The sequence below is a fragment of the Malus sylvestris genome, chromosome 1 (assembly GCF_916048215.2).
Source record: "Malus sylvestris chromosome 1, drMalSylv7.2, whole genome shotgun sequence".
Taxonomy (NCBI): domain Eukaryota; kingdom Viridiplantae; phylum Streptophyta; class Magnoliopsida; order Rosales; family Rosaceae; genus Malus; species Malus sylvestris.
Window position 1 is genome coordinate 17,528,207 of NC_062260.1, and position 14,931 is coordinate 17,543,137.

Below are 14,931 nucleotides of genomic sequence, written 5' to 3' on the forward strand. Positions count from 1 at the left end.
CTCGTGGTCTCTGAGCAGCCCAGCTTTTGAGAAAGCAAACGCCTCTTCGATTTCTGAGCAGGCGCCTCTTCGATTTCTGGAGCTCCGTCGAGTGCAGATTTTTATAGAGGCTGTCATTAAGTTCCAAAACACACTTGAATCTCCACCAATAGAAGCTCTCTTTTTACACTTCTAAGATCTTGATTTGTCCGACCTCTTCTCTCTTCAACACCTTTGAAAATGTCTGGCCCCTCCGACTATCGTTTTGACTTAAACCTTGTTGAAGAGGCAGCCACGCCTTCTCCAGACAACATATGGCGCCCATCCTTCTTATCCCCTACTAGTTCTCTTACCGTTGGGGATTCCGTGATGAAGAATGATATGACCGTTGCGGTGGTGGCTAGGAACCTTCTCACTCTCAAAGATAACAGACTACTTTCCAAATGGTCTGATGAGTTGGCTGTTAAGGATTCTCTGGCTCTGAGTGTTCAGTGTGCAGGTTCTGTGTCTAATATGGCCCAACGCCTATTTGCTCGAACCCGCTAAGTTGAATCATTGGCGGCTGAAGTGATGAGTCTCAAACAGGAGATTAGAGGGCTCAAGCATGAGAATAAACAGTTGCACCGGCTCGCACATGACTATGCTATAAACATGAAGAGGAAGCTTGACCAGATGAAGGAATCTGATGGTCAGATTTTACTTGATCATCAGAGGTTTGTGGGTTTGTTCCAAAGGCATTTATTGCCATCGTCTTTTAAGGCTGTACTGCGTAATGAAGCTCCAAATGATCAACCTCCGATGCCTCATCCTTCTAGGGTTCTGTCTAGTACTGAGGCTCCGAATGATCCCCCTCCGGTGCCTTCTCTTTCTGAGGCTCTACCGACTGCTGAGACTTCTCCTAAGCAACCTTTGTGAAGGTTCCCTCTTGTTTGTTTATTTTGACTCATGTATATGTACATATTTGTAACTTATCGGAGATATCAATAAATAAGCTTTGCTTCATTTCAACGTATTGTGTTAAATACACCAAAGCCTTCTTTACTAAGTTCTTTGATTTTTTTCTTTTGTTGAAGCTTGTATGTTTAAGCTTTGTGAGTGGAGCATGTAGGTTGAGGTAGTTTCCCTTAATTTCTCGAGTGAGGAAAACTTCTTGGTTGGAGACTTGAAAAATCCAAGTCACTGAGTGGGGTCGGCTATATGAATCTTAGAACGCTATTGTGCTCGGTCCTGTGTCATGTCCTCCGTTAGATCCAAGTACTCTAAGTCTTTTCTTAGAGTCTCTTCCAAAGTTTTCCTAGGTCTTCCTCTACCTTTTCGGCCCTAAACCTCTGTCCCGTAGTCGCATCTTTTAACTGGAGCGTCAGTAGGCCTTCTTTGCACATGTCCAAACCACCGTAACCGATTTTCTCTCAGCTTTCCTACAATTTCGGCTACTCCTAATTTACCTCGGATATCCTCATTCCTAATCTTATCCTTTCTCGTGTGCCCACACATCCAACGAAGCATCCTCATCTCCGCTACACCCATTTTGTGTACGTGTTGATGTTTCACCGCCGCCCAACATTTTGTGCCATACAGCATCGCCAGCCTTATTGCTGTCCTATAAAATTTTCCCTTGAGCTTCAGTGGCATATGGCGGTCACACAACACGCCCTATTTCTAATGATCTAAGTTCTACTTGCTTCGGCTTACTATCTATGAGACCAACAAGCTCTCTTATCTCTCTTTGCTAGGAAACTTTTGAATATTTTTATTATTATCTTCTAACTGAGATGTAATATAATCTAAATTTTGTTTAATTATTTTTATAAATTTTTTTTGAAAATGCTCTAACAACTGGTTTAACAAATGTTTATGCTTATTATTTTCTAATTTTATATTTTCTGCTTGACTAATAATAAAATCTACAATACTATTGGCTTGTGGATTTTCTTCATTATGCAAAATATTATTATGCTTTCTCAATGGAAAATAACAAAATAATCTATTTTGGTCAAAGGTTATTTTTCTTTTTTAAGGTTCACTAATTTCTAAATTAAGATAATCTATCATAAACTATAATCTACCTTTCTCTAAAGTTACAACTAATTGGTTTCTTAGAAACTCTCTTTCTTCTTTCAGGGTCTCTAAAACTTTTTTTGCTACTCTTTATGCTTCTAAAACTTTATGTTGAACTTCTGTATTATTATATTTACTAATAAATGAAGGATGTTCAAGATAACCAAGATCAAACTTCTGCTTCTTCAAAGTACTGGTAATTCTTTTGGATATATATGCTAATCTTCTCTTTATGCTATTTATAGTTGGATGTCTGGGATAATAAATACCTGGTGGTTGTGGCTGACAAGGTCTACAAGGACAATAATATCTATTGTTCATACAAAATAAACAAGTGTGATATCAGTTGTGTTAATGACTTTCGTCTTCAAGGTACTTTACTATTATAATTATACTATTAAAATGCTAAACTTGGCTCTGATACCAAATTCGCACAGCAAGGCCCGGTTAAATAGTCGGATGGCCATTATAACTAGACATAGAACCTTGCACATGGAACTCGACATGTTTAAGCATGACAGCCACTCACAGTACAAGTATAAGGCCTTAACGGCTGAACTCAGAGGTACGAATAACTCAGAGGTACCCTAGTTAATGTCCAGTTATTTGTATGGCAAACATTCAACTATAACAGAGTGCTCGAATAAAGTATGATCGTTAGTTTAGCATGTTAATAATATAACTACAATAGTATTTCTCTGTTTTGGACTAGAAGTCTAATTAAACAAACACACTAAAGAAGGAAAAGAAAACTTATTTAAGACTTGGAGATCAAGGTCTAAAATATCGATATTATCAGCGAAATATAGTTTTTTTAGAGGGTAATATTTTCACACTTATCCACTTAATTATCGTCAATATATCGTGATATTATTGATAATATCGCCGATGCTCAATCGTCGCAAATGCAGCCGAGGCTCCGTCGTCGCAGCTGCCAAGATCTGCGCCTCTCTTTGCAACCCACCCTCAGACCCATCAAAATGAGCAATTCCTTAAACACATTGGTTAAGGTTTTGGCGTTGGTGTCCCATCCGAGACCATGGAAGAAGATCTTACGGTGGATTGGGTCCTCATCCGCAACCTTCCGAATCCGATCCACCACGTCGTCATGGTTATCGACAGCGTAGAAAAGGAGGGCGATAACATAAAATATGAAAAAGAAAGAGAGAGTGAGAGAGAGACCAGTAGAAGGAATAATAGTGCAGTTACTGGAAAAAAAAAGGAAAATTTTGACCTGGACTCTTCGGATTTCTTCACCGGAGTTGGCAACGTTTTCAAGGATCTTTTCTGCGCTAGACTAGGTTTTGGGAAATTTTGCAGGGCAAGAAGATGGGGAATTAGGTGGAGAAGATGATGGAGAACAATGATAATCCTTTCATCATGCAATTGATATTGAAGTATAGAGAGAGAAAGATAAACATTTCAAATGTAGTGGATGAGAGAGAGAGAAGCTGTGAAGAAAGTGCTGCGGACTGGGATATCAAATCCAAGGTCAAAAGTTGATGGTTTTTAATTATGAAAACCATGGACTCTATGGTTTTAATAATGAAAACCACCCAAGGTGGACAGGTGATGTGAAAGAGCAAAGGTGTGGTGGACGGGTTGATGGTTTTAATAATAAAAGCCACCACACAGTGGGCTTTTTATTGTTTTAAAAGTTTGTTATATATATATTATGTGTGTGTGTGTGTGTGTGTGTGTGTGTGTGTGTATAAATCTTATATAAATTATAAATTATTTAGATAATCTTTTTTTTTCTTACGCAAGCATATCATATATGTACATAAAACATTCACATATGTATGTTTTTCTAAAAGAAATAACATATTAGTCAATAATTATTTACATTTGATATAGTAAATTTAATTAATTCATAAAATATATAAAAAATTTACCAAAATCCGCCTAGGCTGCCCATTCGCCTACCTAGACCCCGCCTAGCCGCTTAGGCGCTAGGCGCTAGCCCACCGCCCGACTAGCACTTAGCGTTTTTTAGAACCTTGCCTCAACTACAACCTGTTGTTGCTTTTTGGTGGGTTCGAAGGGCTCAGAGGAGCTAAGCTTTCATTTTTTCGCCATTAGAGGAGGGGTGCAGGCGTCGTGGATAGAGAGATTTGAGGGTTAAGGTTAGGGTTTCTTTAAGGAGCTGCTGCCGGCGCCCAAGTGAAAACGCAGGAACTGATTGGGAATCGAGAGAGATGCAAGGTAAAAGTATCCTCATCTGTTTAGGTTAGGGGTACTTTTGTATTTCAACCTAACATTTTACACTTACTCTACACCAAGGGGATTCGAACCCCTCCCATTTTACACTTACTCTACACATAGAGATGATGAAGATAGTGAAAATTTTGAATCTCATAGGAACTCTATGTGGTGCTAAATCATTCATGTATCTTACCATGCAATGTATAAAGTGTAAAATATTGTACTAATTCATTATATATAAATGATTATGGTGTGTTCAAACTTCTTTCATTAATTACTACATATTTTCTACACTCACAATGTTTGCCAGCTGGCTATATAATCAACTTAAATAAGTTAAATCCATCATGCAATGCATTTCCTTCCAATTTTTTGTGATAAACTAATAGATAATTGACTAAATAAACATCCTACAAAGTTTCAATAAAAATTTCCAAGTTTTTCTTACAATTTCCGTGGTTTTTATTCAATTTTTATCGATATCGATAATATCCCGATATTTCCATCGAAATTTCCGTGTTTTTGGACTACCGATATTTCTGATATCATCGATATTTTAGACCTTGTTGGAGATTGCTTGAATATGTACACTTGAACTTTTATTGATATATAGAATGTTAACAAAGATAGATGTTTACAAGAAAGTGTTTACAAGGATGCTATGAAGACTACAGATGCTTGAGTGTATAAGGATTGAAGGTTGGTGTGAGTATGGTGTTTCTCTGCTGTGTTGTTTCCGTGTACTTTACACTGAAAGGAATTTCTCCTTATATACACTGAATGAGGATGCTAACATACAAAATTCTTTTATAATTGAATGGTGTGCCTTATTTTCCCTTTTGGCACTGTTTCTGAATCTATAGACATTGTTTCTGATTCTGACGGGATCTTGGCTTTTCTTCGTTTTGCTTTGATAAAGGCCATGTGAACCCATGTGAATCCTCCTGCATGGTTTATATTCTGGAGCTCGTGCCCTTACTTTATCATTTTGCATTCAATTGTTGTCTAGAAGTTTTCAAGGGTTGTTGCATGCTTTGTCTCTCTGGAGCCCTCATTTGTCACCTTTCTTATGCCCAATTTAGGTATTACCAAAAAATTTTGTCCTGATGATTAAAATGAATCTTTTCAGAGGCTTGTGGTTAGTTTTCCATAAATAAAAATGTAATAAAATTCAAAATGTTGATGGTCAAGGTACTCCCAGTTTCAAGATAATTTATTTATAAAATTAATATTCCACTTTATCATGTTAAAATTCAATATTCTTTTCTTTATTTATAAAATTAATATTCCACTTTTTCATTATGTTCCAATAGCTCATAATATATATGTCATTCTATTTTGTAGTTTATGATGAAATCTTATATATTTTAAATATAAACAAACACTTATTTACACGAAATATAATAAATTTAATTAAATCCGCCTAGACTCCGCCTCACCGCCTATGTGCTAGGCCCTAACCTGCCGCCAAACTAGCACCTAGCGTGTTTTAAAACCTTGGTCCTAACTTAGGTGAACTTTCACGAGTCATTCTAACGTAACCTGCAAGATTAAAAGTAGAAAAAAAAAGAGTTTTAACAAAACACTCTCGGTATTATTCACTTTTAAATAAAAACCACATTTTTACCTTTAATTGACACTATTCACTATACCTTTAAAAAAAGCTTTTCGTTGAAAGAGAAGTTTTTTTTTTAATTTTTCGTTAGTTTTCCTAAAAAAAGATAGAGAGATCCAAAAAGCTTCTATGGAAGTACTACATTGCGCAAAATCCTGCGCAGCTACATAAACCATCAACAACAACAACAACAAAGCCTTTTCCCACTAAGTGGGGTCGGCTATATGAATCCTAGAACGCCATTGCGCTCGGTTTTGTGTCATGTCATCCGTTAGATCCAAGTACTCTAAGTCTTTTCTTAGGGTCTCTTCCAAAGTTTTCCTAGGTCTTCCTCTACCCCTTCGGCCCTGAACCTCTGTCCCGTGGTCACATCTTCGAACCGGAGCGTCAGTAGGCCTTCTTTGCACATGTCCAAACCACCGTAACTGATTTTCTCTCCTCTTTCCTTCAATTTCGGCTACTCCTACTTTATCTCGGATATCCTCATTCCTAATCTTATCATTTCTCGTGTGCCCACACATCCAACGAAGCATCCTCATCTCCACTACACCTACGTGTTGATGCTTCACCGCCCAACATTCTATGCCATATAGCATTGCCGGCCTTATTGCCGTCCTATAAAATTTTCCCTTGAGCTTCAGTGGCCTACGACGGTCACACAACACGCCGGATGCATTCTTCCACTTCATCCATCCAGCTTGTATTCTATGGGTGAGATCTCCATCAAATTCTCCGTTCTTTTGCAAGATAGATCCTAGGTAGCGAAAACGGTCGCTCTTTGGTATTTCCTGATCTCCGATCCTCACCCCTAACTCATTTTGGCCTCCGTTTGCACTGAACTTGCACTCCATATATTCTGTCTTTGATCGGCTTAGGCGAGGACCTTTAGATTCCAACACTTCTCTCCAAAGGTTAAGCTTCGCGTTTACCCCTTCCTGCGTTTCATCTATCAACACTATATCGTTTGCGAAAAGCATACACCAAAGAATATCATCTTAAATATTAAGTTTGTGATCTTCGCTAGATTGCTCCGGTCATTAGTGTGGATAAGTATGTAAATGGATAGAGACAGGAAGCAAACACAAGATGTACGTGGTTCACCCAGATTGGCTACGTCCACGGAGTAAAGGAGTTCTCATTAATTGTGAAGGGTTTACACAGTATATAGGTTCAAGCTCTCCTTTAGTGAGTACAAGTGAATGATTTAGTACAAATGACATTAGGAAATATTGTGGAAGAATGATCTCATAATCACGAAACTTTTAAGTACCGAAGTGTGGTATCGTCTTCACTTGCCTTATCTGTCTCATAAGTAGATGTGGCATCTTCTTTGGAAGTACTCTTCCTCTCTCCAGGGGTGGTATCTTTAACTGGTGGAGATGCACAAGGTAATGTATCAATTTCACTTGACGCTTACTTGTAGTTTCAGGCTTGGTCAAGCGCGATACAAACCATGTAGTAGGAGTCCCCCAAGTCGCCGAGCTAGGGGATTTGCTGAAAGAGGTGACAGACAAGGTAAGCAATCAGAGCTCCAAGCAATCAGTCCCAGATCAGAAGTTTTGATTTCGAGTTCCGGCTAATTGTTATCCTTCTCCTTATCTTGCAGGTAGCATGAAGGATAAAGAGAAGAAAAGGAGAAAATGTGATATGAGATACTTTTGCTTTTGAAGAAGTAACTTTCCACAGGCTTATTCTTGAACTGGGCTGAAGGGTTTTCTTGTTTCCACCAGAGTATAAGGCCGACTGAAGAATTTGAGGGTCAAAACAAGTCCATCAAATCTAGAGTACGTTCCACCTTGCTGATATGGGATACTTTTGCTGTTGACAAAGTAGTGGATGTATCGGCACGTGTTCTGTTGCGCTTGTCTCCACATGCTTCCTTGTATCCTTCTCACTTGCCCTATTTGTTCCTCAGGCAGATGTGGTATCTTCTCGGGAAGCATAAGATGTTGAAGATGAGTACTCGAGAGCAATGGGGTTCCAGGCAGTCAGTTCCGGACTGGAAGCTTAATTCCAAGTGCTGACTGATTGCTCTCTTTCTCCTTGTCTTGCAGGTAAGAACAAGGCCAAAGGAAAAGACAGGAAAAAAGCATGATATGGGATACTCTTGCTTTTAACCCTGATGATATGAGATATTCTTGCTCTAGTGTAGCTTGTTTGCAGAGGTATTCTCGGGGGGAAAGAAAGCTGAGTATTTCGAGAGGCTTCGTTGGGAGTGCCCTCTCAGATATGAGGAAGGGTTGAGCATTTTTGCAGGTCTGCCTGTCCGTTGAGGATGGAGGTCGACATATATAGGAGTCTCCTTAACAAGGAGTAATACTATTCTTTTACCCTGCTTGGTCATAGCACGGTAGTGGGAGCTGCCAGCTTCACGTGTTTTAACTCTGTCAGAGCACTTTGAAAAAATGGTCTGTGGTATCTGGAAAGCTGATGTTACGTGTGAAGATTACAGACAAGCTTTATCCAAGGAGATCTGGCTCTCGAAGTTGAGAAAGCGGTGTGAGGATTACAGACAAGCTTTATCTAAGGGGCTCTCGAAGTTGAGAAAGCGGTGCCTCTTTGGTTTTCGAACAAGCAATACTGTCGGGGATCTGTCTCTCGAGATTCGGATAACAGTGCCTCTTCGATTTTTGAGAAAGCAATCCTGCTAGGTGTCTGGCTCTCGAGATTCGGAGAGCGGTGTCTCGTCGCTTTTTGAGAAAGTAATCGTGTTGAGAGTCTGGCTCTCGAGATTCGGAGGACGGTGCCTCTTCGATCTTAAAGCAAGCAATCTTGTTGGGAGTGTTTTCTCGAATGTGAGTAAAGGTTAGGCCTGTTTGCTAGTCTACCTTGCCACGGAGCACAGAGGTTGACCCACAGGACTTTCCAATTATCCAGCAATGATCCTGTTCCTTTACCTTTGTGGGTAATAATATGGTAGAGTGGCCTTCAAAATTTATGTGTCTAAACTTTGTTAGTGCTGTTTCTTTGCTATTCTTTTACCCTTCTTGGCCATAGCGATGTAATGGGAGCTGCAAGCTTCACGTGTCTAAACTTTGTCAGAGATTTTTGGCAAAGTTATCTGTGGTACCCGTGAGCTGATGTTGCGTGTGTAAAGTGAATGATTGAACAGTAACATTCACGTGCTTTCTACTTCACTAGAAATCTTCGACAGAATGCCCGTAATTTCCGCAAAGTTGAGTGTGCATGTGACAGATGCTGACAAGGCTGAAAAAGCAGGTGCCTCTTCGATTTCTGAGATCGGCCCTCGTGGTCTCTGAGCAGCCCAGCTTTTGAGAAAGAAAGTGCCTTTTCGATTTCTGCGATCGACCTTCATGGTCTTTGAGCAGCCCAGCTTTTGAGAAAGCAAACGCCTCTTCGATTCCTGAGATCGGCCCTCGTGGTCTCTGAGCAGCCCAGCTTTTGAGAAAGCAAACGCCTTTTCGATTTCTGAGCAGGCGCCTTTTCGATTTCTGAAGCTCCATCGAGTGCGGATTTTAATAGAGGCTGGTATTAAGTTCCAAAGCACACTTGAATCTCCACCAGTAGAAGCTCCCTTCTTGCATTTCTAAGATCTTGATTTGTCCGACTTCTTTTCTCTTCAACACCTTTGAAAATGTCTGGCCCCTCCGACCGTCGTTTTGACTTGAACCTTGTTGAAGAGGCAGCCACGCCTTCTCCAGACAACATATGGCGCCCATCCTTCGTATCCCCTACTGGTCCTCTTACTGTTGGGGATTTCGTGATGAAGAATGATATGACCGCTGCAGTGGTGGCCAGGAACCTTCTCACTCCCAAAGATAACAGACTACTTTCCAAACGGTCTGATGAGTTAGCTGTTAAGGATTCTCTGGCTCTTAGTGTTCAGTGTGCAGGTTCTGTGTCTAATATGGCCCAACGCCTATTTGCTCGAACCCGCCAAGTTGAATCATTGGCGGCTGAAGTGATGAGTCTCAAACAGGAGATTAGAGGGCTCAAGCATGAGAATAAACAGTTGCACCGGCTCGCTCATGACTATGCTACAAACATGAAGAGGAAGCTTGACCAGATGAAGGAATCTGATGGTCAGATTTTACATGATCATCAGAGGTTTGTGGGTTTGTTCCAAAGGCATTTATTGCCTTCGTCTTCTGGGGCTGTACCGCGTAATGAAGCTCCAAATGATCAACCTCCGATGCCTCCTCCTTCTAGGGTGCTGTCCAGTACTGAGGCTCCGAATGATCCCCCTCCGGTGCCTTCTCTTTCTGGGGCTCTGCCGACTGCTGAGACTTCTCCTAAGCAACCTTTGTGTAGGCTCCCTCTTGTTTGTTCATTTTGACTCGTGTATATGTATATATTTGTAACTTCTTAGAGATATCAATAAATAAGCTTTGTTTCATTTCAACGTATTGTGTTAAATACACCAAAGCCTTCTTCACTAAATTCTTTGAATTTTTCTTTTGTTGAAGCTTGTATGTTGAAGCTTTGTGAGTGGAGCATGTAGGTTGAGGTAGTGTTCCCTTAATTTCCCAGGTGGGGAAAACTTCTCGATTGGAGACTTGAAAAATCCAAGTCACTGAGTCAGGTCGGCTATATGAATCTTAGAACGCCATTGTGCTCGATCCTGTGTCATGTCCTCCGTTAGATCCAAGTACTCTAAGTCTTTTCTTAGAGTCTCTTCCAAAGTTTTCCTAGGTCTTCTTCTACCCCTTCGGCCCTGAACCTCTGTCCCGTAGTCGCATCTTCTAACCGGAGCGTCAGTAGGCCTTCTTTGCACATGTCCAAACCACCGTAACCGATTTTCTCTCAGTTTTCCTTCAATTTCTGCTACTCCTACTTTACCTCGGATATCCTCATTCCTAATCTTATCCTTTCTCGTGTGCCCACACATCCAACGAAGCATCTTCATCTCCGCTACACCCATTTTGTGTACGTGTTGGTGCTTCACCGCCCAACATTCTGTGTCATACAGCATCGCCGGCCTTATTGCCGTCCTATAAAATTTTCCCTTAAGCTTCAGTGGCATACGACGATCACACACACGCCGGATGCACTCTTCCACTTCATCAATCCAGCTTGTATTCTATGGTTGAGATCTCCATCTAATTCTCCGTTCTTTTGTAAGATAGATCCTAGGTAGCGAAAACGGTCGCTCTTTGGTATTTCCTGATCTCCAATCCTCACCCCTAACTCATTTTGGCCTCCATTTGCATTGAACTTGCACTCCATATATTCTGTCTTTGATCGGCTTAGGCGAAGACCTTTAGATTCCAACACTTCTCTCCAAAGGTTAAGCTTCGTATTTACACCTTCCTGAGTTTCACCTATCAACACTATATCGTCTGCAAAAAGCATACACCAAGGAATATCATCTTGAATATGTCCTATTAACTCATCCATTACCAACGCAAAAAGGTAAGGACTTAAGGATGAGCCTTGATGTAATCCTACAGTTATGGGGAAGCTTTCGGTTTGTCCTTCATGAGTTCTTATGGCAGTCTTTGCTCCTTCATACATATCCTTTATAGCTTAGATATATGCTACTCGTACTCCTTTCTTCTCTAAAATCCTCCAAAGAATGTCTCTTGGGACCCTATCATACGCTTTTTCCAAATCTATAAAGACCATGTTTAAATCCTTTTTCCCATCTCTATATCTTTCCATCAATCTTCGTAAGAGATAGATTGCCTCCATGGCTGAGCGCCCTGGCATGAACCCGAATTGGTTGTCCGAAACCCGTGTCTCTTGCCTTAATCTATGCTTAATGACTCTCTCCCAGAGCTTCATTGTATGACTCATTAGCTTAATACCCATATAGTTCATGCAATTTTGTACGTCGCCCTTATTCTTGTAAATAGCCACCGAGGTGCTCTTTCGCCACTCGTTTGGCATCTTCTTCGTTTTCAAAATCCTATTGAAAATGTCAGTGAGCCATGCTATACCTGTCTCTCCCAAGGCTTTCCACACTTCAATCGGTATATCGTCTGGGCCCACTGCTTTTCTATGCTTCATCTTCTTCAAAGCTACAACCACTTCTTCCTTCCTGATTCGACGATAAAATGAGTAGTTTCTACACTTTTCTGAGTTACTCAACTCCCCTAAAGGAGTACTCCTTTCATGTCCTTCATTGAAAAGATTATGAAAATAACCTCTCCATCTGTCTTTGACCGCGTTCTCTGTAGCAAGAACCTTTCCATCCTCATCCTTGATGCACCTCACTTGGTTTAGGTCCCTTGTCTTCTTTTCCCTTGCTCTAGCTAGTTTATAGATATCCAACTCTCCTTCTTTGGTATCTAGTCGCTTATACATATCGTCATAAGCCGCTAACTTAGCTTCTCTCACATCTTTCTTCGCCTCTTGCTTCGCTCTTCTATACCTTTCACCATTTTCATCAGTCCTATCCTTGTATAAGGCTTTACAACATTCCTTCTTAGCCTTCACCTTTGTTTGTACCTCCTCATTCCACCACCAAGATTCCTTTTGGTGTGGAGCAAAGCCTTTGGACTCTCCTAATACCTCTTTTGCTACTTTTCGGATACAGCTAGCCATGGAATCCCATATTTGGCTAGATTCCCCCTCTCTATCCCACACACACTGGGTGATTACTTGCTCTTTGAAAATGACTTGTTTTTCTCCTTTTAGATTCCACCATCTAGTCTTTGGGCACTTCCAAGTCTTGTTCTTTTTTCTCACTCTTTTGATATGTACATCCATCACCAACAAGCGATGTTGATTAGCCAAGCTCTCCCCCGGTATAACTTTGCAATCCTTACAAGTTATACAATCCCCTTTCCTCATTAAAAGAAAATCTATTTGTGTTTTTGACGACCCACTCTTGTAGGTGATCACATGTTCTTCTCTCTTCTTAAAGAAGGTGTTGGCTAAGAAGAGATCATATGCCATTGCAAAATCCAAGATAGCTTCCCCATCCTCATTTCTCTCCCCAAAACCATGGCCACCATGAAAACCTCCATAGTTGCCTGTCTCCCTGCCCACGTGTCCATTTAAATCTCCTCCTATAAATAACTTCTCCATCTGGGCAATTCCTTGCACCAAGTCTCCAAGGTCTTCCCAAAATTTCTCCTTCGAACTCGTATCCAACCCTACTTGAGGTGCGTACGCACTAATCACATTGATGAGTTCTTGTTCTATTACAATCTTGATTGCCATGATTCTATCTCCTACCCTCTTGACATCTACAACATCTTGTATCAAGGTCTTGTCCACAATGATGCCAACACCGTTTCTCGTTCTATTTGTGCCCGAATACCAAAGCTTAAACCCTGAGTTTTCTAGATCCTTTGCCTTAAGACCAACCCACTTAGTTTCTTGTAGGCACATAATATTTATCCTTCTCCTCACCATAACTTCCACTACTTCCATAGACTTTCCCGTTAAGGTTCCTATATTCCACATTCCTAAACGCATTCTACTCTCTTGAACTCTACCCTTATGTCCTAGCTTCTTCACCATCCCCCGTCTAATAGGATCAAAGTACTTCTTTTGTGTGTCTTGTGTAAAGTTGATAGGAGCATATGCTCCCAAACAACTTTGAGTGGAGCCGTTCGAAAAGAAGTTTCTATGACCCCCTTGCTCATTTAACACTGCATCCGAGTGATGATGGAGATATAGCGACCCTTGCTCACTTATCACTGTGCTCGGGCCACACAGCGCGCCACTTACGGGTGATGTCCTAGCTTTAGCGCGATTTCGTTCTGGATTCATTGTCATAAGGATTCGACGTAACTGTGGAGTGCCGGCTGTCGACTACCTGACGTCCTCCCCCTCCTCCTTTATCCGGGCTTGGGACCGGCAATGTAAAAGCTATGGAATTCGAATGAATGTCTTGCTAAGAAATACTCTTGTAGTAAACACCAACGTTGAAAATAAAGATTTGCAAAGAATAACAGTCCACAACAACAAACAATCTGGACTCCACTTCCTTTCTAATTATCCAAATGATTGGTGCTGGGTATGGGTTGTTTGGGGTTGGCCGTTCTAAGTGGTGGTTTGGGTGGTGAAACTCGGGGGAAGAGGGCATTGGGGTGTTCTGCGGAATGGCAACGTCGCCATCTTTCGATTGGCTTCGATCCACGATGTTGAAGAGAGAGGTGCGAGAGAGGATTTTCTTCCTGATAAGAGCTTGAGAGATGGACCAGGAAAGAAACCAGTTCTCGCAACAGAGAAAATGTCAAGAAAATGCAACAGTTTCGCATATGAAAATAAAGAGTTCCGCAATAAAAAATACAGGGATTCCGGATAAAAGCTTAAAAGGTTGTTCAGTTAGCTTTAAACTGTCCTCTGCAAATTAATTCCCACTGCAATCTAAAAAACAACTAATAACAAGATAATTATTTTTTATAAATGAATAGTTATCACTTAGTATTATGGTTTAGAGATTTTTTTGTTTTTTCATCTGTTAAGTGGAAGGTTAGGATTGGAAGGTCAAAAATTCGACTATGGTAAATAGCAAGTTTGATGCAAATTATTACGGCAAGTCCATTACGTAGCTTAATTCAAAAATGTTAATTAAGGTGTTCATATATTTAAAACACGTTAGAGTACTGATCTCAATCGCAAAGTTTCAAAGACATTTTCCTTTTGATGTTTCTGCATGCATGCTAGCAAGAGTTCTTCTATTGGTTTCTACAAGAAGTTACAATACCGATTGTGCAGTATTATGTGTAACACCAACAGAAACCCTTACTGATATAAAGTACATAACCCTAATAAGATACGCCCATCATAAGCCCATTAGGAATCCTTATGTATCTATACTTCCCTAAATTAAGTCCAGATAGAATAGGAAACCCTTTTCGCCCATACGATGACTAGTGGGCACATGATATGCTAAGTAAAGGCTGTTAAGCTATATCAGATCATCATTCATACACTATAATCTTGTATATTGGAAGGAAGAACAAGAAGGATTTTTAGAGAGAGAAAGATATATATATATATATAGAGAGAGAGAGAGAGAGAGAAAGAGAGAAAGAGAGAGAGAAATGATCTTTTTTTATTTCTTCACAATTAAGTAATTACATCAGTTTTGCTTTATATACTAGCTAGAGAAATATCTAACTAAACTAACTCCTTCAATAGGATTATGACAAGTG

The 14,931-nt window shown here is 40.4% G+C and overlaps 1 protein-coding gene across 1 annotated transcript; it reads left to right on the forward strand.

The window, feature by feature from the left end:
• The first annotated feature begins 315 nt into the window (after positions 1–315).
• LOC126627168 (uncharacterized) lies at positions 316–10,169 on the forward strand. The gene is made up of 2 exons (XM_050296601.1): positions 316–478; positions 9,712–10,169. Exons 1-2 carry the CDS (start codon positions 349–351, stop codon positions 10,152–10,154), a joined length of 573 nt encoding a protein of 190 aa, XP_050152558.1. The 5' UTR covers positions 316–348; the 3' UTR covers positions 10,155–10,169.
• Positions 10,170–14,931: the final 4,762 nt, after the last annotated feature.